The sequence below is a fragment of the Mustela lutreola genome, chromosome 5, assembly GCF_030435805.1.
Source record: "Mustela lutreola isolate mMusLut2 chromosome 5, mMusLut2.pri, whole genome shotgun sequence".
NCBI classification, from domain to species: domain Eukaryota; kingdom Metazoa; phylum Chordata; class Mammalia; order Carnivora; family Mustelidae; genus Mustela; species Mustela lutreola.
The window spans coordinates 41,283,612-41,310,386 of record NC_081294.1 but is presented as its reverse complement, the minus strand read 5'-3'; the positions used below and the strand labels follow the sequence as shown (position 1 = coordinate 41,310,386).

The 26,775-nt window shown below is 50.9% G+C and overlaps 2 protein-coding genes and 1 long non-coding RNA gene across 5 annotated transcripts in view; 1 reads left to right on the top strand and 2 right to left on the bottom strand.

The window, feature by feature from the left end:
- AFAP1L1 (actin filament associated protein 1 like 1) overlaps positions 1–955 on the bottom strand; it is a 58,474-nt gene extending 57,519 nt beyond the window's left edge. Inside the window, exon 1 of the mRNA XM_059173991.1 lies at positions 724–955. Coding sequence (XP_059029974.1) covers positions 724–739 — 16 coding nt within the window. The 5' untranslated portion in view covers positions 740–955. The remainder of the gene's footprint in view (positions 1–723) is intronic.
- On the top strand, positions 906–11,189 carry LOC131831750 (uncharacterized). The gene is made up of 5 exons (XR_009353788.1): positions 906–1,449; positions 5,237–5,326; positions 6,885–6,961; positions 10,876–10,961; positions 11,081–11,189. It is a non-coding gene; the product is annotated as an uncharacterized LOC131831750 (long non-coding RNA).
- An 18-nt stretch (positions 11,190–11,207) lies between these two features.
- Positions 11,208–26,775, bottom strand: part of ABLIM3 (actin binding LIM protein family member 3) — a 109,004-nt gene continuing 93,436 nt past the window's right edge. The window contains exons 15-23 of one of the 3 annotated variants that reach the window (XM_059173996.1): positions 24,932–25,066; positions 23,559–23,623; positions 22,186–22,333; positions 20,930–20,959; positions 20,304–20,362; positions 19,421–19,481; positions 18,696–18,703; positions 18,078–18,158; positions 11,208–13,346 (exon numbers count right to left, since the gene is read on the bottom strand). In XM_059173996.1, coding sequence (XP_059029979.1) covers positions 13,233–13,346; positions 18,078–18,158; positions 18,696–18,703; positions 19,421–19,481; positions 20,304–20,362; positions 20,930–20,959; positions 22,186–22,333; positions 23,559–23,623; positions 24,932–25,066 — 701 coding nt within the window. In that variant the 3' untranslated portion in view covers positions 11,208–13,232. Of the gene's footprint in view, positions 13,347–18,077; positions 18,159–18,353; positions 18,704–19,420; positions 19,482–20,303; positions 20,363–20,929; positions 20,960–22,185; positions 22,334–23,558; positions 23,624–24,931; positions 25,067–26,775 lie in introns of those variants that run through there. The other 2 variants (XM_059173995.1, XM_059173993.1) reach the window with 2 other exon arrangements.

Genomic DNA, 26,775 nt, shown 5'->3' with positions numbered 1-26,775 from the left:
GAGTCTAGGCCTTTTCTTGGGCAGGGCACCCCTCAAGGGCTGCTAACTTTTCTCACGTCAATGTACACACGCTCTCTCCAATCTCTGAAACTTTTATCAAACACACTCAATTCCTGAAAAAGGGTGGGAGCCAGAAGGGGCCTTGCAGAGACCACAATGTAACTTTGTCACTAGTCCAGAGAGGTAGAAGGATTGGGTGAAGGTCACACAGCCTGGCAAAGGCAGAGCCCGGGCTTAGATACCCACGCGCACAGAGGCAGGCTCGCCTGTCCCTGCTCTCAATGCCTTAGGCAGCCGTAAACTCCGGTCTCCAGGGGCGTCTCTTGGTGGGGGGGGGGGCACGGTGGGGGGGTTTTGGGAGTGTACCTGCCAACCCCATCTTACCCTTCCAGAGGGGAATGGGGTGGGAGGAGCTCGCTGTCCTCAGGAATCCCGTGGGGGCATTCTCTCATGGAGTTGACTCTGAGTGTAGGAAACTGGTCTTACACACAGGATGCCACTCCGACCCGGGACGCGAGGGACTTATCTACACCCGTGCTGCCCCGGCGGAAGGAGGCACCTGTCCACTCTGCCCCGGGCCTCCCACCCCCGACCCCGCGCCGGCTCCGACCCCTCCTCCGCCCCCCACCCCTCTACCACCTCCTCCTCCCCTCGGGCCCCTGGATTGCCGTTCTCCTCCCCGCCCCGCGCGGCAGCCAATGCGGCTGCCGCGGCTCCTCTTACCCCGGCCTCGGTCCATGGCGCCGGCGGCGGTCCCCGGGCGCGCCGAGCAGGGCGCAGCTGCTCGGTTGGGGCTGGTAGCGGCCGGCGCTGCGCTCTCCGGTCCGGCCCCGCGGGAGCGCCCTCCGCGCACGTCCCCTCCCCCAGACAGGATGCCCGCCCGGCGCCCCCCCGCCCGCGCCCGCCCGCGCCCGCCCTCACGCCGCTCCCGGAATAGACCCGGAGCACGCCTCGCTCCCTGGGCGGGGGGCCGGCCGGTGTCCCGGGTCCCGCACACACCCACGCCACGCCCTGCCTCGCGCACGCCCCCGCGCCCCTCCCGCGGTGGGCCGGGGACCCACTGCCAGGTTCACGAGCTCTCTCTCCGGAGCGGCCCACCCCTGCCCGGCCCGCGCGGTCTTGCGCTCTGCTAGAGCTGGGCTGCGGATGGGGGGGCTTACTGTCGCACCTTCCATCCCATTCCATCCGCAGACTGCCCAGACTGTTAGAACTTGTCCCCCGTCCCTCCACCCCCAGGGGAATCAAAACCTCTCCTTGCAGCTGCCCCTCATTTCCTGACTCTGGGTTTATGGTCTCTACTCGACAGGTCTTGCTTGAGCACTTTCTAGTGCTGATAGTGGACAGGGCGCTAGGCGGGTGCAGCGTCAATAATGGTGTGAGAGAAGAGCGGAATAATAAAGATCTGCAAAAAGGAAGATCGCCAAAGACAAGGACAGAGACGATTAAAAGGTGGGCAGAGCTTGGGATATTTCCAACTTCTGGAACTTTTGTGTATTAACAGTGAAGAAATACCAAAACGGAGAGGTACAGCGGTGTGGAAGTGAATGCGTTCAGCATACTTTTGTATGCTAGTGCAATATAAGTTTGCTCTTTCCAAAAATTATTGGAGCATATAGAATAAATACTGCTGTGGCCAGTGTGGCTGGGCCAGGAGTGGGATTTAAGTTTAAGTGTGTATGAAGAATGTCGACTTCTTTCATCCTATTAGTGTTATCTCTGTGAAAGCAGGTACAACTCATTTACAGACTATATCAAATGTCTAAATTGAAGACCTTTTATAATGTGAAGTCCAAGCCCAGTTGTCCTCCTAGACAACCTTCCTCCCCAAGATGAGCCAAGTCTTCTGTTTTCAGTTTTGATTAGGGAACTCCTTTGACTTAGAACATCCTGGCATTGGGAATGCCTTTGCAGAGGCAGACAGAGGAGGAACAGCTTGGGAAAGAGAATCCTGCAACTTCCTGGCCTGGGTGTCTTTTCTCCATGGCTTTTATGGGCAAGTTGTAATTAATGCTGTCTTCAAGAAATTGTGTGTGTTGTCTGTAGTGTGTATGTGTGAACATGCAGAGGAAATGTGGTGTACTGAAGAAAACAATAGGATTTGAGTCTGAAAACTTGTGTGTGAGGTCTTGCTCTATAAAGTGCGTAAGCCTGGCTTGCTCATTTGTGCTTGGGGAGACCTCTTATTGACCTCGTAGGGCTGTTGAGAGGGCAGATGAAATGATGATACAAACCCACTTTATAAACCATAAATAGCTATAAAAATGTGAGCCATTATTATTTTCCAAGTTCCTCTTTGTTCCTGCCTACTTTTCCAATTTGAAAAGGTCAGTTTAAATTCTAAAGCAGACAACCAACAATTTACAAGTGGATTAAGTTCCCTAAGTTCACTGTTGGAACTCTGAAACCCTTGAAAACAAGGCTGTAAATGGCAGTTAAGTTCCTAGGCCAGCCCATTAATACTTTTAAAAACATAATATTTCACTTGAAAGAATAAAATAATATAAAATATAACAATTGGCAAGAGAGATGGAGTCTGGTAGATTTTTAAAAGAAATTTCAGACACTTTCAAGGACCTTGGAGGTTCCTCAGAGAATTGGGACAGAAAAGTAAAAAGAGATAAGGATAACTTATATGGATCTGTGGAATAATTTATGGAGTAGGATTAACTGAGCTGTGAACTGGAGAAAATGTATAGGTGGAGGAACACAGTTCATGTGCAGTTCTGCTAAGGAGTAAGGAAAAGAATGGTCTGTGGAGGCGGGTGGTTCTGGTTTAGATAATTACTCATAATGCCCACTGGGTGGCACTGTTGACTAAGTTGACTACAGCTTGGTTGCAGTCAGGATGATGGAATGAGAAACCCTGTTTTGGGTTCCCTGGGCAAGGAATGACTATATATATATATATATATATATATATATATATATTCCTAAGTGAACTGATGAAACGTGGTGTTGTTTTTAAAAGGTGATGACAGACCCCATTAAATTAAAGGGACAATTTTTTTCTCTGTCCCTTTAATTTAATGGGGTCTGTCATCACCATAAAAACAACACCACGTTTCATCAGTTCACTTAGGAATATGTGTTGCTTTCTGGGCAAGTTCTTTTAGGGAGAATTAACACGAAGTAGGAAGGGGCTCTATCCTCAAGGAATCTACAGTCCCGTAGAGGAGATAAATATGTACAAAATGAATGAGCAACAGATTATTATGTGAAAAGGGCCAGAGGAGAGATAAAGTGCTCTTCAAGTTCATCAAGACAAGGTGAGGACTTCTTGCTAATTATGGAGGCAGCGCTGGATGGCTGATATTTGGGTGAGCCCACAGTGGGGGATTACATGACAGGCAGAGCAAACAGTAGGAGCAGAGCCACAGAGATGGAAGATAGCAGGACGTGCCTGCAAAGCCGTTTGGTTTGTCGTGATTGGGGGGTGTGGGGTGGTAAGTGCCGGTGAAGGACTGGGACGGAGGTTGTAGATGCTCTGTTTCCTCCTTCCCTTCCCATGTCTCTGCATGACTGCGACCCTCAGAGAGGATTTTTTTTTTCTCTCTGTACTAGATTTGTCTGGTGCTGTCTAAAGCGTTCTGTGTGGAGAGCTCCGGGCTCTGTAAAAAGATATCAAATTTGATCCTGGGAACAATAGCAGGAAGAAAGCTTTCAACTCCCCCATGCTCCCAGTCTTATGAAAACAAATGATACTCCCCAGTCTCATTCTCAGCTTATCAGGTGGAGCTGGGAAGACCTGGGAATGAAAAATTTGGAGGCTAAAGATTCTGCGTCCCAGCAAAAGAAACATACTCTCACCTTCTACCCTGTCACCTTGCCTCTAGGTCTGTTTGCACCACGGATACCAAAGTGAATGTTCCACGACTCCAATCAGATCCCCTGTAAAAAGATGTGTTGGCCCCCTCTGCCCTCAGTGTAGACACAAGTTCCTTATTTTGGTGTTCTGGGTGCCTTCTTCACGGACCCCCTTTTTCATTACAGAGAAGCAGCTCAGGAGACCCTGGGAAGAGTCAGAAAAACCACAGGTCGGGTGTTCAGACCTGGGTTCTTAAACCGACTCTGTTGCTCTGTGCATCTCAGTTCTTTGGTTGGGTCACCAATGTTTCATTTCCTTCTTGCTTCTCTCTTTGCCTCTTCCTGGTCCCCCAGATTGCAAGCAGCACGAGGATGGGTGCTGTGTTTTATTTCCCACTAAACGCCTACAGTCTAGTGCAGTTCTCGGCACCTAGTGAGTGATAGTAAGTACTGGCAAGTGAGTCCGTGAGTAATTGCTCAAGGGCTCCTGGGCTTCCTTGAATGCACACGTCCTGGAGGGTGCTTTTGATCCTCTGGGAGTGTTTGTTTGCTCACTTATTTGCAGGGGGAGATGAGATCGCAGTGAGGTGTTCTGCAAGCCCTTGGTCTCTGCGTCCCTGCCTTACTGCGTGCTGCTGGAGGCAGGCAGCCCAGCCCACTGAGCTTCTCCTGGGCCTGGGGCCCCTCTCCCCAGCTCCTTTGTGCAGAGTGAGCCACAGAGCCCCCTGCTCGAGTGTCTGCCCAGGGCTGGTGGCTGGATGAAAACTTCTCTTGTTCCACTCGGCACAATGTTGCCATTATGGCCCCTACCCAGGGAAATGACACATGTCTGCTGGTCCACCCCGGGCCCCGGAAAGCAGATAGAGATCTGGGTGGTGGCTGTTGCGAGAAAGAGAAGGAGTTTCATGGCTAAAAATCCCTCCTTCCGTCACACATTCTGGTTCCCGTTCCCTGGAACCGGTTTCCTACCTGTACCCGGGCCACCAGGTTCGGCTTCAGTGGTGAACAGAGCCCAGTGCTCTGGCTATGTTTGGAGGAAAAGAGCTTTTGTTTTTATGCCCAAAGGCTGCGTGAAACCTGTCCCCTCTCTCCAGGTCCTTTCTTAAAAACAAGAGCTCTCTCGGCTCCATTTGTGAGGTTCCCATCCTGAAAAGCCTGAAAGGCCAGCCCGGGGACAGGCATGTGTGAGGGGTCGGGGGAGCGCTGGGTCCATGGCCAAGGAGAGCCCTGTTGTGCTTTCAGAAGGGCCAATAGCCAGCTGTGTGGGCCGGTGTGGCCAGCAGGAACATGGGTCCCAAGAGGCCACCCTTTTAAACCTTTCTGGAAAACCCAGAAATCCAGATTTTAGTGTAAAATCTCTTGATTTAAAAAGGTTGGTAATGAATTACAGTTGCTTGAAAACATTGTGAGCTGGTCTTCATGGCGCCCACAGCTACCTTTGTGGAACCTCGAGGCAGAGTATGGCTTCACGAAGACTTCCAGGGAGTCTTCCAGCTGGGTGCGTCCACCCCGACAGCCCAAGGTAAGGCCCAGCCCCTAACACTGCCGCAGGGGCTGCCTCTATTCTGAAAGGCTGCCCTGTGTGCCCCATCTTCATATCCATGCTGCAAGATGAGACCAGGCTGCAGAAGTCCAAAGGGAATTTCTGAATCCTGGAAATCCAGAAAAACTTTAGAGCAGAGAGGAACCGGAAATGTTAGCTGAGATGGTCTCTTCGTTGGTCAGTTACGGAAACTACAACCCAAAGCACACAAGGCCCAAGAGGCAGGTCCAGGGGTGGTGCCCAGGACTCCAGACGTGATGTCACGGGAGCCACATTCCTGCCTCCATAATGTCATTCTCTGCCATTTGTAGGACACACTGGGGAAGAGCAAGATCCAAGACACAATCTTCAACCTCTCTGAACCCTCATGGCTCATCGAAAAGTTGGGGGCTAACAATAGCTTCCTCATGGGGCTTGTGAACCTGCAGTGCGACTGTGTACGTAACGTGCTTGGTGCCTGGCCTGGCCCAGAGAAGTGTCCTCCAAATTCAGCTCTCACTCTGTTGAGGGAGGGATTTGTTGTACAGTGGCCAAATCATGGGCTTCAGGGTGAGACATCCCTGAGTTCGGGTTCAGGCTTTGCGATGTACAGTTGTGAAACCTTGAGAGAGTTACTTATCTAGAGCTCAATTTCCTCATCTGTAACAGGAGGGTAAAAGAAGTAGCCAGAAGCTTAAATGAGATAAGTCAGGGGCCCAATCCGGTGCCTGCCCCATTGTCAGTGTGAGTTATTCTTGTAATCAACATGGGTTTCCTCTGCAGAGGTGGTCAGATGCTGCTGGAAATCGAGGGGATACTGAAATCACAGCCACATGCCCAGGCTGCCCCCTGCAGGGGGTCTAATGTAAATCAAAACATTGGAAAAGATAGATTCTGCCAGATTTTTTGCCTTCCCTGCAAGAACACCTCGTATTCTTTTTTTTTTTTTTTTTTTTTTTTTTTAATTTGTTTGGCAGGCAGAGAGAGAGGGGGATGCAGGCTCCCCGCTGAGCAGAGAGCCCAATTCGGGGCTCGATCCCAGGACTCTGGGATCATGACCTGAGCTGAAGGCAGAGGCTCTAACCCACTGAGCCACCCAACTACCCCAACACCTTGTATTCTTAAATAGAAGGCTAACAGAGCTTCCAGCTACTGTTACACACAGTAGAATTTTGTGTGTATATTTTTAAAAAGGTAAACAGTGTGCTATTTTGTTCAAAGGACAAATTGCTCAGGACAGTTTCTCTTGGTCCAGGTGAGTAAAGACCCTGTCTCTGAGTTAGACGGACAATACATTCTTTATCCACAAGAAGGTGTGGGAGACTTCACTTGAGACTCCCCTGTGAGGGTTAATTTCCTCTAGGAGCCGGCGTACTGGTCACAACTGCTCTGGTGGCAAGTGACAGAATCACACCTCAAGCCAGCTTAAACCAAAAAAGGAATTCATTCACTCAGAGGGTAACTGGGGAGCGTAAGGGATGAGGCTGGCAAACAGAGCAGTCTCCACTTTGTCTCCAGCTCCTGACTTGTCCTTCCTCTGCTTCATCTTCACCTTCAGGTGGTCTGTCCCAGTCTGTGGCAGAGGAGGTCACGCTGCTGAAGGCCTGCCAGTCCTTAGAGGGACAGAGTGCGTTGGTGAGTCAGTCCTCTTTTCCTGCAGTTCCAGAACTGGCCAGAGGGGGCACTGTAGCCCGGGTAAACAACCTGATGTAGGAAAGCGACAGATGCCCAGCGGTCAGGAGGCCCCTTGCCTCGCAGTCAGGTACTGAACCTGAAGTACACCATTCCACCCTTACCGTCCTGTGAAGTAAGTCCACCCCGGCACAATGTTGCCATGAACCCTACCCAGGGGTAGGGTTTTTCATTCCTATTTTGCAAGCTGATTTCACGTGGTATATTAGTGTGCTAGGGCTGTCCAAAAAATCCCACAGACTGGAGGAAGGGCGGGGGGGGGGGACGGGGGGAGAGGGGCTTAAACCATGGAAATTTATTTTCTCACAGATCTGGAGGCTGGAAGCCCAAGTTCAAGGTGTCCTCCAAGGCCACCCTCCTGCTGCTTCTTCACATGGGCTTTCTGTCACCTGGTGTCTCTGTGTGTCCCAATCTCCTGTTCTTATAGGGTTACCAGGCTAGTTGGAGTAGGGGCTGCCCTAGGCACCTCACATAAAGGCTCTCCTTCTAAATACAGACACATTTTGAGGTACTGAGTGTTAAGGCTTCAACATAGGAATTTTGGGGTGACACAGGGTAGCTCACAACCCACGCACAGTAAATGGGGAGGCTGGGAGTAGCACTCAGGGAGATATGATGTCCCTGCTGAAGCTCATCATGGCACCCACAAAAACAAAGGCTCTACAGCCTGGGGTGGCAGGGAAGGAACTCTATCCAATGAACACTTTTCAAGGTCCGGGGACCTCCTACCTGCCCAACCCCTGGGAAGCAGCCAGCGGTACGAGAGTCTTGTCTGGCTCTCTGAGGTGGGCAGGGGTCAGTCAGACCCTGCTTGATTGTCAAAGTAGCTTGTGGTTTCTTCTCTGTGCAGCATCTTCTGATTGTTTTCCCTTCCGCTCCTTAAAGCCCAGTCAGCCTGAAGACACTGAGGGAATACAAAGCTTCTCCCCTCCCACTTCTGTCAGAGAAATTCCCAAAGTACAGAATTCAGACTCTTGCTGGAAATGTGGGATGGATTTTGGTGTTACACAGGCCACCATATCTGAGGAGTTACCAATTGATTTGCATTTGTGTTAAAAGCGCATCCCTGGTCCTTATAAATCCATACTTTCCCTGATATTGCTTTAAAATAGAGATATCAGGTATGAGTCAATGGAAAGAAAAATATCAGGCAAATAGCCATTAAGACCAGAATCTGATGACAGCTGAGAAGGTTGTGTTTGAGCAACCAAAATTTGGGAAACACTTTTGGTCATGGGCATAGATGTCCCCTTACTTTTGACCTAATTCTTCTGCACACTTGGCCTTAATTTGCCCTGAGGACTAACCGTGTGAGTGTGTGTGTGTGTGTGTGAGAGAGAGAGAGAGAGAGAGAGAGAGAGAGAGAGAGACGGCAAGCCTTTACTCTCTCCCGTCTGTGTTCCTTTGCCCACTATCTTGGATCAGGGCAGGTGAAGAGGGTGTGGGTTCCTGGGGTTGGGGATAATGAGAGGCTGGCCCTCGTCTTCATAGCTTCAGGGTTTTATTTATTGAAAGTCTCACTCCAGGGCTCTTGCATGGGTTGGCAGCAGCTCTTGGCTCAGTATATAAGTAGGTATTTGTCATTGTGGAGGCAAGATTTTGAGCACCTTGAAGTTTGATGTGAAATGAAGCATTTAATGAAGCAACTTAATTCCACATGGGGTATTCACGGAGTTGGCATGGTTCTGTGAAGTTCATTGCTATGGATTTTAGCAAGAAGGCTTTCCCTTCCTTGAACTTCAAGCCCTTCTTCTCCATGTGTGGCTCTGTTCAGTGGCCAGCAGCAGCTGCTGACCCCTTCCGCAGCTAGCCCCACGTTTCTGCTCCAGGGGCCTGGTGAGGATGACGGGCCCCAGTGCAGGCGAGCTGGCTGCTTGTTCTCCTCTGCTCAGATGCTCAGGGAGCCTGCTTCCGCGGCTGCGAAGAGCGGCCATTGTATTGACTTTAAGCTCTCACATTCTGTGATTTCTGCACTCTCCCCCTTATGTTCTGCTTTATTAATGTGAGGTTGCCCCCCAGTGGTTCAAAAAGGTCATGTGCAGGGCGAAAAGGTTCCCTTCTCCAACTTCAGGAAGGCTGGCTCCAAGGTGTTGGCAACTTGTCCATAAAAGGAGGAGGGTTTAGAGCAGCACTTCCCTAACCTCACTATGTGTGTGAATCACCCAGCAGTCTTAGTACAATACAGATGTGGATCGAGTAAGTCAGGGTTGCGGCCTGAGATTCAGCATTTCTCACAAACTCCCAAGGGGACTCCACGGCAGCTGGTTCGGGATCACAGCCAAAGGAACAAGGCTCAGGGCAATTTTTCCTGCATCTGGGGGGTTAGCAACCACAGTGCAATCCAGACAATGTCCACAAAGCCTGAATGAATGAGAGGCATTCAGTCTCCCTGCATGTTCTGGACCCTGCCTCCCTCCTCACTACTTCTCCTCTCCCCCACCCCCGACTTAACTGAGCCAACCAGGCTCCCCTCCCCTCCTCCCTTATTCCAGTCTCATTCTCCCCTTCACTCACTCCTCCCTGTCTTCTCTGGAGGATTCAGTTCCTCAAATACACCAAACTCTCACCAACCACAGTGCCTTTGCACATGCTCTCTCTGTGCTCAGAGTGCCCCCACCCGTACTTTTCCCTTCCATACTTCGTTTTCATCCTTCAGTGAGTATGTGAAGCCTGTCCTTTCTGCTCCCCTCTCTGGTGCTCCATTTGTTGTCTGTGCAGCTGTTATCTTTCTGTGTCATCTTCTTTGCTGTTGCTTACCTACAGTCTGCTCCCTCCTCTAGGCCAGAGCACATACTGCCTTACACCCTGGTGAATCTTCAGTGCTCCTGCCTCCCCCACCAGAGGCTCAGTAAGTATTTGCTGGGTGTGTGTGTAGGCAGGGAGCAAAGGAGCATTCTTTAGTGTCCTTTTATATATTTGAGCCACCTGGGTGGAGGGGCCATGTTGGGGATAATTCTTAGAAGATTCATATGATGGGAGGTCAGGAAAGGAGATACTTTTAAGCCACATCTCATCTTCAAAGATGTCAGAAGATAAGTGTTTATCTTAGGATAGAAATAGGACATACAGTAGAAATAGAGTAAGTCTCACATTTCTTAGAGTTATGTCCAATGAGTTTGTGAAACTTTGGATTAAACAAAGCTACTATAGAGCTTTGTGGGACATTTTGGCAATGTACATTGTGGGTCTCTAAGGACAGGGACAGTGACTGTGGCAGGGACACTGTGATTCACTTATCCAGAGGCCCTTCCTTGTCTTCCCGTCTCTTTTCTTTCTCTGCACAGCACTTGCCACCCACTATCAAGGCTCAAAATGCCAAATACACAACTTCCCAGCCTTCTGTGCAAGCAAGGGCATGAACCTGTTCTCTAGCTGCGCTGGTACGACCTGAGAAGTCTACTGAGGTCTTCTGGGATAGTTTACTGGTCAAAAGAGATCCATAAAGGGAAATTTCTTTCCTGCATTTTGCTGTGGTGTGAAGACACAATGCCTGGAGCCATGGCACCATTTTTGCAAACATGAGGTGTCCCATCTTGGGACAAAAGCCAAGGATGGGGGAATGGAGAGATATGGAGAGCCTGGGCCCCCAATGGCATCCCTGAACTCCTGAATTGATTAGCCCTTCACTTGGATTCCCAGTTGTGCAGGACAATATGAACTCTCTTTGTTTAATCACTCTTAAGAAGGTGCTCCTTGCAGCTGACTGCTAAGAGGGGCTAAGCTGGTCTCTCTAAGCCCATACAGGCTAGAGTTGGCTTCTGGCTCCATCATGGTAATTATAAGTTCTCCTGAAAGCTGTTTCCTCATCCGTGAGATACAAAGAATTATTCTTATTTCCTCCCTCTTGGTTGTTACAGATGCTGACATGACACGATGGGTGCCAAGTCTTCAGTGGAGAGCTCGGCACACTGTCAGTACTTAGTAGCAAACTGCTGTTATTCTGGTGAGTTTCTGGATCACAGCCATATTTGTTGGCATGTCCTCCACGGTCTTGCAGAACCCTGCGTTCTGCAGGACACACTCTGGGTGATGCTTACCTTGTCACATTTTCTTAATTTACAGAAGGAGAAACTGAGGCCAAGAGAGAGCTGCTCCCTAGACTTTTTTATTCTGGAAAATGTGCATGGTTCAGCCTCTTCCCATATCACGCATTTCCACTCATACCAGAAACAACAGAAGGACACGGGTCTGGGTTGGAATTATGTGCTTTTATGGGAAACAAAAATACCCAACAACAATAACAAAAGCCCTTCATCTTGCCAAGTTCTCAACCGGTGATAATGAGGCAGTTTCAATGATTGCGTCTGGCTGGGGACATTTCTAAAGGGTCAGGACAGTTGAAAGACACTGGCCAAAAGGAGAGTTGCAGAGAGGGTTGATGTTTTAAGTGAGAGAATATTAGACCCCCTTCTGACCCCTCACCCTGTCACCCTTTCAAGTTACAGTCTCTTCTCAGTTTACAGAGATCCTTCCTGAATGTCGCTCAAATGCAATCTCTTCCAGAAAGTTCCTTGGTCTGCACCAACTTGCATCTGCCCTCTCGGTAATCCCACAAACACGTTCTCATGCCATCTCCATCACTTCCTGCCTTACGTCCATCACATGCGAGTCCATGTCCGACGACACCCAGTGCTAGCAGGCGTGCCCCCCAGTCCAGATCCCGTGCTGATCATCTCAGTGTCCCCACCTCCCTCCCCCCTCGGTGCTCAGGATACAGCAGGTGCTCAGCGTTAGCAGGGGCTCAGTGAGGGTTCGCTGGATTGGAGTCAGTTCTCTATTTGCCAGGTCACGACACCAGCCTCTTGAGAGTCATAATGGTTATTTCCACTTCTTCGTCTTCCCTCCGTGACCTCAACATGATCTACATCAAGGCATCTCCAGGGAGGAACAGACCCCACCACACATAGCCAACTGGGGGCCGGGGTTCAAAGGTTTGGGGGAAGGGAGGAGAGAAGTTAAAGTCAAGCTTTCATCGCTGTTCAAGAAGGCCAGAGGGCAGGAAAGGCAGCCGCTGGGGAAATCCAGGGTGGTCATGCGCACTGTTGGCAAATGCTTCATTTTGGAATTCCATAAGCAGCCATTCTTCCAAAGGCTTCCCCTAGGAAACATGGCCAACTTTGTAGTGGGAGCCAATGACTGACTGGTGAGGGACAGCTTCGGTTGCCCTTCTAGCCCAGGGGCCTGCAGATGTAGACCAGGCGGCTTTCTTTGGGACATGGCCTGTATTATGTTTGGAGGGGAGTTAGAGGTTGTCTAGCTGTTCTGTTGGAACTGTGATGGGAAAGTTAGCCCTGTGGTGTGTTGAGTTGTCAGGCACATAGATCGTAGTAAGGCGTAATAATGGGCCTCTCCTCTGAAGGGGGGAAGGGTTAGGAGGTGCTGGGGGCAGTGAGGGTGAGAGGAGGGTTGCAAAAGGTCCTGCAGCTCCAGTTCCAACAGGTGCCCTGCTCCGGCTCCTGTGGCCGGCTCCCACGCCTTCCCTCTCATCTCCACATCAGGGCCAGGCAAAGGGACCAGTTGGAGGTGTTGGAGGGAAGGGAAATGACTTTTCTCCTCCTACCATGTGACTTGGGTTGAAGTTAGGGCCAAGGGCAGGAGGAGGAGGACTGAGAAGCTGCAGAGAAGCCCAGGCCCGAACCACTTCGTTTGCTGCTGTAGTGAGTAGATCCAAGGCCCACACAGCTAAGGGCATCACCCCCAGAGAGCACCGAACTCCTAAATGGGGGAGATGGGAGAATTCTTCACGGGCTCTCCATGGTGCTCGGTGACTTTGGGAGATCACTGTGGATCCTCCCGTGGGAGGGCCCCTCTGGGGCCAGTAAGGTGTGGAAACTGCCTGGTCAGCATCCACCCTGGAGACTGGGGAGAGAGCCGAGAAGCAGAGAGAAGAGAGACTTCTTCAGGCACCTCCTTTAGGAAAGAGAGTTGGACCTTGGGGGACTCAGGTTAGGACAGATGTTTCAGTATAAAAAGGATCCCCAGTAAAAGGATGGGAGTCTCCTCAAATCCCTTCCCGAACCCCAGAGCACTTAGAAAAGAGAAAGTAAGGAGCATAAAAATATCTCGATGACGTGGGCTTGCCTGACAGTACAGAAAAGCAAGTCTCATGGCTGGCAGTGTGTCCCATTACACAAGAGAGGATTATACCGAGCTTCAGTATAGAGATTTTACATGTATCTTTATATAAATGCATATATATTTATAGAGCCTCTGCCTAGAACAGCCGGGCTTGCTTCTTCAGTTCATTCCTCTTCCAGAGGGCCAGCCGGTCAAACTCCGAGATGGTCATGCCGAAGACCTGGTAGAACTCCTCCTGCGACAGGTGGCGCTGAAGAGAGGTGGGAGGGCACAGAGAGGGAACAGCGTGAGGACGACAGGTGGAGACTGGGGGCAGGTGCTGGCAGAAGGGGACCTTGGGTGTTTCCTCTGGCTGTGCCGTGCTTGGCACAGACCCGCGAACGCGTGGGATGAGTAGTTGGTGAATGCGAGACTGTGTGCAAAGATGTTTCCCGGGAGGGGCCTCTGTAGCTGGTCTATGGGGGCCTCCCCTGCCCGGACTTAGGTGGGAATTTGGCTTCACCTAAGTGCCTCTCGATGCATCCTGGCGGACCTCACCGGTCCACATCCTAACTTTGGGAGTAAAAGGGGGTGTGGCCACGATTTTAGGGTGTACTTCCTCTTGTTACTATTTTTTACAAATGAGCTGGAAGGTTATTCCTTCCTTTTTCCAGTCAATGAAAAAAAAAAACCTGCTGTTCCTACTTTCTACCCACTGAAATGTCCTTTCATATCTATCTTACATGAAAACAAATATACCATATAATGAAACATCGTTCTGCCTTCCTTGGCAGGTTTCCCCCCTCCTTTCTGCCTGTTCTTCCTCCTGCCCTTTCAAACAGTCTTTAAGGTTGATACATTGTCAAAAGCTCTCCCAGTTAGAAATATATGGCACCTGAAATGTGGCAAAATGTTAACAATTCGCATTTAGGCCAAGGGTAGAAGGATGTTCATTTCACTCTTCTTGCAACTTTTCTGGAGGTCTGAAATTCTTCAAAATAAAAATTTAAATTCTGTTTGAAGAGAGATATATAGGGTATATATCCTCCCTGAAAACCTACGGGAATCCCTGAGATGATCTGTTGGTAGCAATCACGTTAGCTCATTGAATATTGAAGGAGATTTCCTGAGAATTAGGTATATGGCCACACCATAATGAGCCAATTCTCTCACCTGTGTGAACTAATATTTTGGTCACATTTCCGGATCTTGAAGCAAAGGTAACTTTGATACTTTTGATAGATATCCTTGGTTGCTGGAGGCTTTGAGCTAGTTTTTCAATACCTGAGAGCGTTTAATAACACCAGCAATTCCTTGCATTGCTTTTCTGCCATGCCCATGACTGTATGGTTGCCCCCATTTTCTCAGTTAAACTTTCCAACCCTTCTGAAAATCGGACATTATTTCTATCTAATTAAAAGATGAGAAAACCGGAGTGCCTGGGTGGCTCAGTGCGTTAAAGCCTCTGCCTTTGACTTAGGTCATGATCTCAGGGTTCTGGGATCGAGCCCCACATGGGGCTCTCTGCTCAGCAGAGGGCTTGCTTCCCCCTCACTCTATGCCTGCCTCTCTGCCTATTTGTAATCTCTGTCAAATAAATAAATAAAATCCTTAAAAAAAAAGATGAGAAAACCAAAAGTCAAAGAGTTAAAATGACTAACTTAACCAAGAGGGAGGGAAGAAAGGGGCCTGGGTGAGTAGCAGAGCTGAGACCAAAGGCCAGGCCTTCGGCTTGCAAACACAGTGCACTCTGTTTGCCCCCTTGGCCAATCCCATTAAAAATTCATAAGTAAATCTTTCTATTATGAAAAATTTCAAAAATACTCAAAGAGGAGAAAATAGCACAGTGTACACCCATGCCCATTACCCAGATTCAGTAGTTACCAAGAGTCTGTCACATTTCCTTCACCTTTTGTATTTTGCTGAAGTATTTCAAAGCACACTTTAGACATTGTGTGGATTCCTGCCTCTCTAGTGTCCTACATGTCTCCCCCAGAGATAGCAGACCTTACTGGATATTTTCTTAGGTAGACATGAGGGCATGAGCAAACTTAAAAACAACTGACAATAATTCCTCACAATTACCTAATACCTGCTCATAATAAAATGCCTTTCATTGTCTCAAAAATGTCTTTTTATGATTTGGCTGTTTGAATAAGGCTTCAAACAGCATCTACATATCACATTTGGTTGTTGGACCCCTTCAGCCCCTGCCAGGCCAGACAGTGCCTTCCTTCATTCACGCTGTGGCCGTGTCTGTATTTGTCTCGCTCTCAAGCGAGGGCTGAGAAATGCTGTGGACACGGGCAAGTTCTGTTCTCGGCTCCTTCCACCGTAAAGACTGAGGGGAACTGTCAGTTAGTCTCATCTGTTCTTTTTTTTATTGGAGGGTGATGGGGTTACTATTGATTCTCTAGGTCATTTTCTCTGCTGTGCCCAAAAATCTTTTTCATGAGTTTTGTTGCCAAGGAATGGCTGACTCAACCTTTGGATGGTGTCCTCACCCTGGAGGAGGCCGGGGCACTTCTGCTCTCCCTCTGTGAAGGGCCACCTGGATCCTCCTTTCTCTTGTGAGTTTAAAGCACCCAATGCCAGCACTTTCCCTTTGACATTCTACACAGACTTGAAAGCATAAAGGTGAAGTACACAGGCTTTAAAGCCAGGCAAATATGGGTGTGTGACCTTGGATAAGTTACTTTACCCCACTGAGCCTTGATTTCCCCTTCCGGAAAGTGGGAACATCCTAGCACCTACCTCCTGGATACATCGAGGGTGAATGAGATAGTGCGGGTCATGGACAATGGCCCAGATTCGGGAAGCACTCAGAGGCTGTTCACTCTCACCCCTGTAACGATCTTATGTATCTGTCCCATGGTGGAGTCTGGTCCTCATTTCCTTTGATTTCATTTCCCCCCTCAACCTCTTCCCTGTGCTCACTGACCCAGCCACACTCACCACTTGCTAGGGCCTTCACAGTGGCTGTTCCCTCTGCCTGGGGTGCTCTTCCTCCTTATATAAGCATGGCTAACTCCCTTTCCTATTTTGAGTCTTTGTTTGGTCAGGCAGGGAGATCTGCTCTGACGACCTGATTTGACACGGCCACTTACCTCTCCATCTAACCTCCAATTCTCTGCTCTCCTTTTACTTCTCCCCTCAGCCCTACTAGGTTCCATGTTCTAGAAGATTTGTGTCATTTGGGGTCTGTCTTCTCAAGTGAGAAGGCACCTTACTTTATTCGCTGATGTTCTGCAAGCACCTAGAACAGGACCTGGTCTATATAACAGGCTTCTAATCCATATCTTTTGGGTGAAGACAATCTACACTCTTAGCTCCCTGAGGAGCTCTTCAGTCCCGTCCTTGAGCAGTGTTTGTAGGCGTGTGGTCTCAGCTCAGGCTCCCTGTTAGACATCCCTGGGAGCTTCTGAAAAATACCAGTCAGTGCCTGAGCTCCTTCCCCAGATTGCAGTTTCACTGGTCTAGGCTGAGGCGCAGTACTGGTATTTTTAGGAGGCTTCTGATTCTTAGGGGATGTTACCCTTCCCTGGCCAGAGCTTCTGGGAGTCCTGGAGGATGTAAGAGGGCGATTGGTCCTCCAGGATCAAACAAACAGGTTTCCATCCCTCAATGCAGGTTCCACTGAGCTGCCCTGGGAGCTGTCCCCTTCAGCACCGGCAGCTTCTCACTGCTAGACGGTGAGGGAGACCCTTGTTATAAATGTGGGGATAATCACCCACTTGCTAGGCTGCTAACCCAGCATGCTAGACCTGGAAGGACTCACAGAGCTTCCTGGCTTGCTTACATTCCCTTCCCTCAGCCCCAACCCTTTATTCTGGACAAATTCTTAGCAGCCAGGTGAACGGTGGTTGATATGCTCATCCCAAGGGGTGCTGAACCTCCTCTCTTAGAAACCTGCATTCAACTTAACATTTTCCAGTACTTCCCCTGGTTCAGGCCTCATGGTAGAGGACTGACCATCTTTGTCACACAGAGGAAGTGGATAGCCCAGTGATCTGATACAAAGGAAGGACAAGAGGTGCTTGATCTCCACTCCCAAGACAGGGCTGAGCGAGGCTGGAGGAGGGGTGAGGGACGCTTCCTGGGAAGAAGGTCTGGGGGGCTCTGGGACACAGGCATCTCTGCAGGGGGGCCCTGAGGAATGAGGAGGCTGGCAAGTTGGGAAGGGTCTTCTAAGAGAGGGACAGGCAGGGAGAGGCACGGTAGAAAGGGCAGAGTGTGCTCTAGGATCAGGGGCCCAGGGCCTGGAACTCCAGGCCAAGTGGAGTGGACTGCTGGAAAGCCCCATGCCATGTTCAGCCCTCCCTCTGTGCTTGATTGATGCTGTCCTGCTCATCATGATGCTCTCCTTCCCCTCTCCACCCCAAACCTGCTCCTTCGAAGTCTGTGCACCCAGGAGACCACAAGACTCTGTACCAAGGGCTCTGTGGCTAGTGTCTCATTTACTTCACTGGCAGCTTGAAGGAACACAACTGCCCCTCTCCACAGAGGAAAGAATTACGGTTTGGAGAGGTTGTTACTGGGCTCATCTGACTGCCTAGGGATGGCAGGACCAGGGCTGGACTGGGCTCTGCTGTGAGATTATCTTATGCTTTTATCTTGTATACAGTGCTGACTACCCCATGATCCCCACAAGGAGCACCAGCTTTCTGTACCATTCTGCAGGAAACCAGGGCTGTGTTTTTCTTATCCACCAGCCTGCAGGCCCCCATGGGCAGGGACCAAAACCAGCTCTTGTCTTATATCTATAGATGCATCAGGTAGGACAGGACATAGCTGTGTGCCACAGACGCTAATTGAATTGAGAAGGCAGCACAGCAATGTTTAGTCTTAGGCTAAAGACACCAGGTTGGCATCTCTGCTCTTTTCCACAAGCTACATGACCTTAAAGCTCTTCATTCTGCTGGACCTCCCGAGCTGGGTTACATCAGGTAACTTCTAGAATCCCTTCAAACCCAAAGGTTCCTGCTGAGTTTTCTAGACTCACCTCTAAACGCGTCCGGTCCACATCCTTGGGCAGCCGATTTCTTCCTCTCGTGGTCACCAGCAGCAGTTCATAAGGGTAGATCTGAGGAGAGAGGATGGGGTGGGGGTGGGGCACCAGGCTGGCTGAAGGCGGTGGGCTGGTCCCTCCAGCCACATTTTGTGTCTGGGCATCCTCCCTTCCCCAGAGAGGGCCAGAAATGAAAGTCTGAAGGAAGGGCTGTGTCTGTTCTCCTTGGGGTTGCCTGGCGACCTCAAGGCACCCTCTCTCCAAAGGGAAAACCCGAGTCCCGTAATACTGCCAGGAATGAGCTTGGTGGTATTTGACATTAACGTGGCATAAGGCCTCATAATTGTAAATGTCTAATGTCTGATGACTGGCAAGCCTCCAGAAAGTCTATGAGGCCCACTGGGAATTGTCTGATTTTAGTGGGCAAGAAAGATAGGGCAGAATTCAGGGAAGGGAGGCCAAAGAGGGGCTGGAAATGCTGGCCTGAAGAGAAACCTTGAGGTTATTTATTTGATATCCCTTCCCTGAGTAGATAGTGCTGACATCTTCCTGCTGGGTCCCAGTGTAGCAGCATCTGTGGTGGGACCCCCAGTGTCTCTGTGTCTCCTTTACCTTGTACTCTGCAGAGAGAAAAGAGAGACACACAAAATGGAAATACATTGGCTTTTTGCTTTGCATCACAACACTAGTCTTGGTCTTAGAGGTTCCTTGTCGAATTCACCCTGAATCACGCCTGGTAGGAGCACAGCGGATGGCTGGAGAGAGGGGTTGGGCTGAGCCAGATACAGGGTTTTAGAACAAAAATGACTTTTGAGGTAATTAGAATAGAAATAAAAAGACTCTGAGATTGTGAAGCACTTGGGCAAGGTCTTCCATCCTCTAGAGGAGTCCCCCCGTGTTTTGATGTAAGCTTGTCCTCCTGCCTGAGCCTGCTTGTAGGAGCTGGCGGGGAGGCCGGCAGGGGAGTGTCACTGGCAGAGAGCATGAAGCTCATGGAACGTTTGCCGGGAACAATGTGCATTTGGCTCTGAGTGTTTCCCTCCACCCGGGGCTGGCAGGCAACTCTAGCTCGGCAGTACGACTCTGCAATGGCTCTGGGAACCCAGATGGGACAGATGGCCTGGAGATCACCCAAGGCCAGGGACTCGAGAGGATGAGGGAAGAGGAGGGGAAAAGGGAGGGAATGGGAAGTGAAAGGGAGTGTGGGAACTCGGGGGGTTTGGACGGAGCCCAGCATGGGGGCCAGAATCTGTAGTGACTATTGGTGGAAGGTCAAGCCACAGTTATGAGCAGGGCGCCCAAAGCTGCTGCGAGTCCCAGGAGAGGCTGGCACTCACCTCGCATGCCCCAGTTGACGGCGTTCATGCTGTCATAATGGAAGAGGTCTGCGCTGGGTGTCTGCAGGGGAGACAGAGCCAGGGCTGGCCTGAGCAAGCTCACAGCTGCCTCCCTGAAGCACTCCCCCACCTCCTGCATATGGCCCCGGGATGGATGGGATGTGGTCCTGCTCAGAGCAGCCTCGGTCTCAAGTCAGGGTGAACTTACTCGCGGCCACATCCCTGGTGCCTAGGGCTGGCACGCATTTGGGACTCAATAAATAGTCATTTCTTGGTGAACTACATTTCATGCTTTCTTTTGCTACTCTAGTACCACTTTTCCTATGAAAACTGCCCTGGCAGCTCCATTTAAAATCACAAGGGCCCCCTGGGTGGCTAAGTCGGTTAAGCATCTGCCTTCGGCTCAGGTCATGATTTCAGGGTCCTGGGATCGAGCCCTGCATCAGGCTCTCTGCTCAACAGGGAGCCTGTTTCTTCCTTTCCCTCTGCCCCTCCTCCCTGCTCCTGCATGCTCTCACTCCAATAAATAAATAAAATCTTTAAAAATAAATAAATAAATAAAATTTTAAGTTGCCCCCTGCCCAAAACTGCCAATCCTTATCCTGCTTTCTTTCTTTTTTCTTTCCTTAGCACATTATTATCTTCTACAGTCTCTCTAGTGTGACTTGCATACTATTTACTACCTCCTTTTTGTTTCTCTCTACAAGAATAGAAGCTCCAAGGGGCAGGGGTCACTGATGTATTCCAAGTACCCGGAGAATATGAAAGCTTTCAACAAATATCTGTTGCGTGAGCCAAAGTCATGTCTAGGCTCTGAGCGTGTGGAGCTAATGCCGGCATTGCCAACATCTTGGGAGCGACGTCTCAGCACAGCCTCTCTTACCCTGTGCAGCCCGTTCCTTCGGTAGGCAGGCAGGGAGGCAGATTTGGAGATGAGGGGGTCTGAAAAGAAATAGCCAAACAATTCCCAGGAGTCCCAAGCCAGGGGTCCCTTTCCCGGAGGCCGTCCAGCTGCACATGGCCAGTACTGTTCCCCGACTCTGTGGGAAGTTAGAAGGGGCAGAGTCCACAGGCTCTTCCCCCTGCTCTACAAACAACTGACCATCTCAGGGATGCCTCGCTGGGGCAGAACTCCAGGCCCGCCCAAAGCCCATGCCTACAGTCTCCTGGCCTCACACTGTACATATCTATAGTCCTGTGATGAACCCCTGTGTCCTGGCCACAGGTGGCTCGACAAAGGCCCTGGATTTGGAGTTGGTCTCAGAGCCCAAACAGGCAGACTGTCAGGTGGGTGGAAGAGATACATGTTCTTTCTCTCTGGGATCTATTGGGTATGGCAACCCTGGCTCCAGGGCCAAAGATGGAGGCCCAGATCTGACAAACACAATGGAGTGGACCATATGAGATCAGGACTGTGTTGGGACATCTCAGCTACAGGGGACCTGCAACCAGCTCGGCTCTGGCTGTCACAGGACGTGAGAGGCTGTAGGTAGGGCAGGCGGAACGTACCGCTGTCAGCAAGGTAGTGGGATCGAGGGGCTGCAAGAGAAAAAAGCCAGAGATCAGCTTTCAGGGGGACAGATGGACATGGTGGAAAGTTCATGGGGACAAACAGACGTGGCTCCCATTGCTGGGCTACCCTAGCTGGTGGAGAGGAGGAGCCTCCTTCACTACCACCTTTCTCACTGGTCAGTTTCCAGTTGCCGCACCTGTACTGCATCCTCTCTCCCCTGTCTCGAGCACCTGGTGCAAAGCAAGCAGGTGCTCTCTGGTATTTGCTATACAGATGCCATTGAACAGAACTGGACTTTGAGCTGCCTTGGTGCACTGCACAGAGCCCAGAGCCAGGGACTGAAAACAGCATGCCTCAGTGGTCAAACAGGGAAACAGGCTCATCAATTTAGCCTGGCTCTGCCATAACTTCTATACATAACTTAATCATGATTTGGTTTTTCTCATAGTAAAACAGAGAGGGATGGTGTCTCCTTTATAGGGTTATTGAAAAGAATGTAAGACACATAGCACCATGAGGTATTAGCACAGTGTTCGACAACATACAAAACCCTCAGTGAAACTGGCTTTGTTTTCTTTACCATCACCATCTTCTTCCGTCTCAGCTCAAGTCAAGATGCAGTACAGTAAAGAGGGAAATGCTTATGGCCTTGGAGTCCCTCTGACTTGGACCTGATCCTGGCTCTGTCATTTACCAGATTTTGACCCCGGACAAGTAGTAAACTCCGGTCTCTCGTCTATAAAGTGGGTGATAATAATCCCTCTACTTGCCAGTCTTTGTGAGGACCAAGAGTAATAAGGATTATCTATCTCATGGAGTTGAGATAGGATTTCCCAGCAGGACTGACTCTCACAGGGTTAAGAAAAGGAGGGAAGCGTGTGTTTGTCCAGAAACAGGGAGACGTTTTCAAATGAGAGGATCTCTGGGCAGAGTTCTTGTACCAAGCTTCTGCTTGTTTACTTCCTGTGATGAGGGGCTCACTACCTCAGGAGCCAGTCCCTTATATCTTTGAGCCATTCAGACAATTAGAAGACATTTTCCTTTGCACCGAACCTGACTTCAAGTCACAGCTTTCAGATGCCCCAAAGAAACAAGTGCCTGCTCTTGGCAGAATATGGTCTTACTTAGTGCCCCATATAGCACCTCACCAAGTCCATATGCTAGACCCAAGCAAGGCCATAGGAGTTCAGACTCTTTGAGGGAGTTGAGAGGAAGTGCCCCCAGCCCGGCAGACTTCCAGGGTGGAGCTTACAGCCATTGAGGGACATCTCATAGCCAGCCGTGTGCAGGGCCTCCCGGCTGCTGGTGGAGCTCCGGGGTGGGGTCCAGGGATCCGCGTAGGAGCTGGACCGGGCCTTCATTTCCTCCTTCAGAATGAGGCGGCCGATTCCGCTCTGGAGCTGGACATGCGGGAGGAACAAGAGGAAGTGGGAAGGAAGCAGAGAACATGAAACAGAACAGGCTAAGGACAAAGGCTGGGTGGCCAGATTCCGGGGAACCTCTGTCATTCTTGCCTTCCCAGCGTCCTTCCCTCCCTATGGCCTCACAGCTTCCTTTGGGACTTCGCCTCTCTTCCACAAGTGGTCCTGTGGGCTGGGGAGGGGAGGTGGGTCTGGTGGAGGGCACCCAAAGCCTGAGTGCCTCATGGCAGGGGGGCAGAAGGTTCCAGCAGTGCCTGGGGGGGTCTTCCTTGGGACTCTAGCTGTTGTTCCTAGCACACATCTTTTTAAAAACATTTTTTATTGAAGTGAAATTCACATCAGATACAATTAACCACTTTGGACTAAACACTTCAGTTGCATTTGGTGCAAACATCATCTCTGTCTAGTTCCAAACAGTTTTAAGCCACCCGCCCCCCCAAATTAACCCTGGACCCAGTAAACTGTCATTCCCTCTCTCCCTCCCCTCCCAGGCCTTGGTAGTCACCAGTCTATGTCTGGCTCTGTGGCTTTGCCTATTCTGTGCATGCATCTCATATAAATGGAATCATCCCATATGTGGTCTTTTGTGTCTGACTTCTCTCCCTCAACATAATGTCTTCAAGGTTTGTCCACACTGTGGCCTGTACCCATCCTTCATTCCTTTTTATGCCTGGCTAACAGTCCATTATACGGATGTACTGCATTTTGCGTCTCCATTTGTGGGCGGATGGACATTTAAGCGCTTCCCCCTTTTGGCCTGTGTGACTAGTGCCTCTGGGGAGATCAAGGACATGTGCTTGTTTGAGGCCTGGTTTTCAGTTCTTCCAGGTAAATCCCCAGGAGGGCAATGGCTGGGTCATAGGGTAGTTCTGTGTTTAACTTTCTGAGGACCCTCCAAACCATACCACTTTCCACTCCTAACCAGCAGTGCACGAAAGCTGCCGGCAGCCACTTGCCAGCATGGAGAGCCTGCGTGAGGCCAACGAAGCAGTGAGCCAGCCCAGGAGAAGAGAGAGACAGCTTTCCTAAGGCAGTTTGCTGAGCAGCTGGATCCAGCCATACCTGAAACTCCTCCTACTGTTTGACTTTCTGGTTATGCAAAGCTACATGTTTCTTTTTTCTACCGTAAGTGGGTTTGAATTTGGTTTCAGTCACCAGCAAGTGATCATCAGACCCTCATCTCGTCCAGGTGAAGCTTGCTTACCTTGTGCATGCTGCGGTCAAAGTCCTCCTCCTCTCCTCCAGATGAGAACCTTCTGGCTCGGGCCGCTGCCAAAGGACAGCTAGGATCAGCTCCTGTTTGTGCTCCTCATTCAGCCTGCCCCCGATAGAGGGCACAGAGGGACGCTGAGCCTCTACAGGTGGGGGCTTCCCTTCTAGCCGAGTGGCCCTGAATGAGTGTACTTTGGGGAACCACCCCTCTGCCTGGGTTGCCTGTATGGAGGGGCCCAGCAGCCCTTCGCATTCTTGGGTGTGAGGAGCAGGTGAAACTGATTGCCCCAACATGGCTCATGAGTTTCGATGTTGGGCCTCTGGCTGCTGCTGGTGGGATAGAGACGTCCTCTTTTTGTCCTAGGTAAGACAGAAGCCTAGATGGGCTGGAGCTCATCTTGCCATGACTGGGGCAGGGCCAGGCTGAGAAAGGAGCCACCCCAGGGACAGACTGTCTACCTCGGGGGTAGCTGTGCTTGTGTCTTAGCTCCTTTTCCCAATGCAGACTCTTCTGAGGGCAAGGAAGGAGCTGTCTCTGAGCTCCTGTGAAGATTTGCTCAGAATGAACATTCATTTAGGACGGGTTTTGTGCTGAATCAAAAAGGAGCTTGATGGAAATGCACTCCCTGTGCTTGAAAGAAACAGCTCTGAGATGCCCAACTGGGTGGGATGGCCTCCCAAGGACCATGAAGACCCCAGCAGGGTGTCTAAGAAAGTCTTCCATTCATACAAATTGCCTTTTCTATCTTCCAAACCGCTTTCCACCCCATGGCCAAAGAGAGGTCTTAAACCCCCACACCTGACCCTGTCACCTTCAGTGGCTTCCTACTGTTCAGGAGAGAGACCCAAATCCTTGCTTTAGGGCACGAAGCCTCGTGGGATCTGGCCCCTTATCCCTCACCTGCTTCCCCCTCTCTCTGGCCCCCTGTTAAGCTGACAGTCTTTCCTTCCTCCAGGGGAAGCTGCCCTCCCACCTGGGGGCTTTGCAGGTGTGATTCTGTCCTCTGCTGGCCCACCTCTGCACCACTCTTCCTGGGACAGCTGAGTCTCTACTTTGAGAAGCTTTCGGCACATTGCAGGCTAGACAGCACGCCCCTGCCATCGTCTCCCACCTCTCGTGTGTCACCTCCTTCCTGCACCTTACCTCCCTCTCCAGCTGGAACCTAGATCTCCTCCACAAGGGCAGGGACCTGGTCTATTTTGCTTTCGAGTGATTCCCTAGAGCCCAAGGCTGGCCCTCAGTACATGTTTGCTAAATGAATGAATAAATCAATGATCGTGGAAGGAGGGGGCTGCCGTCCTAACCCTGTGTCCCTGGCGTGGGTGACAAGGCTCGGGTCCAGGCTCCTCTGTGGGGCACGTTACCTTTGGGGGACCCATGGTAGGTCCAGTACTCGGACTCTGCAGCATAGTAGGGGTCCGGGGAGTAGGCCGGACTGTACTTGGAGGCCTGGCTGACGTCTTCACTCGTTTTGCTCTTGGTTGCTATTGACAGATCACCTGCAAAGGAAACAAGGGAAGAGCTTCAGGGAAGCAGAGTGTCCTAGAAAAGCATGCTGAACACTGTTTAACTGTCCCGGCCAAGCTGTGGCGCAGGGGGGTGAGGACACTTTGGGGCCTCAGAGCATCAGGGCTGGAAAAGCCCCGAGGCCCAGCCCCCCATGTTACAGCTGGGACTCTGGTTGCCAGAGAGGGGTAGGGGCTTGCTGAAGCCCACACAGCAAGTAGACGAGACTTGAATGAGACCCCAGCTCAGGGCTCCTGCTACCACATCCCATGGACTCCCAGGTCTGTTCCCAATGAACATTAGGGCCATGGCTCCTCTAAGTAAGATGGGATGGGTCCCAGGTGATCCTGGGCCCTTAGCTTCCTCAGCCTCTAAAAGCCTGCCTTGTCTGGGATTTGAGCAGTACCTAGGGTGGAAACTGCCAAGGAGAGCCATGTGGCCTCTCAACTTTCTCCTCACACTGAAATGCCAGACCTTGCCTAGGGAGACAATACGTCCCAAAGAAAGGAGCATTGGACAGGGAATCAGCAGTGCTGGGTTCTGGCCCCTGCTCTGCCACTGAACTTGGTTGTAACACTGGACACATCCCACCCTTCTCGGCCTCAGTTTCCTTATCTGTAAGTGTCTGAACCGGCCTGCTGGATCCGGTGCCACCCAGCTTCAAGCTTCCACCACATGGACCATCAGGCCTAGTGCAGACACAATCTTGACAGGGCAGCGACTTTAGCCCTGCCCAAAGCCAGGCAAGAGGATGACTAGGGCTGAGAGAGGGCTGGGGAAACAAGCAGGCCCCTGACGTTTCTCAGGAGAGAAGTGACAGTCCCACACCCTGTACTGCCAGAGCAGCAGAGGGGTCTGGGTTTGGCCCTTTGCCAGCTCCTGCCTCTGCACCCTTCCCCTGCAGCACTGGGCTTCCAAAACTTCTAGAGCTTGCAGATTCTCTTAGACCGGGGTCTTGGGTGGTTCTGCCCACCCCAATGGATGCCATTCAGCCTTTTCATGTGCCCACTGATCCATGCAGTCTACCCCCACTCCAAACTTGTCCTGAGCCCGCTCCGGTGCTGCCCCTCAGAGCCCATCTGGAGAATTCACACACATTCCTGAGGCGTAGCAGACCTGGGGGGCTTCTCCGGGACAAATTGGCTTTGTCAGGGTCAGTACCTTTCTGTGACCCCTCGGGGTGCATGGCTTGTACCCCACAGCCACACAGAGATATGCATGTGCTCACAGACTCACCTGGAGCCCAGCCTGGGCCCCTCTGAAACTGAGGACGTTTGTCTAAATTGTCAGGTCTTAAGCCAGAGCCATCATTTATATTGGTAGAACTCCCCCCCACCCCCACCAAATCAGCTCAGTGAGCTCAGATCCCAGTCCTGGACTGTTTCCACCCGTGTTTCTGTGCTTCTCCCATTGTGTGCTCCCCTTGGTTGCCCAGGTAACCTGCAGGGAGGGCAACACAGGGTAGCCCCCGCCTCTCTGCATCCCAGAGGCAAGGGGTGTGCTTTGTCTGCTGAGGCTCAGTAAGTGCCTTTGCAAGAAGGAACCAGGGGTCTTGGTGCTGCCTGACTTGGTGCTTCTCATATGGAGTGCAGGTAGGAATCATGAATGAGGCCAGTTCCCGTGTAGATTCCTAGCTCACACTCCCAGTATTTCTAATATGAAAGTCTAGGGCAGAGCAGGGGCCAGGGCACCTGCTTTTTAA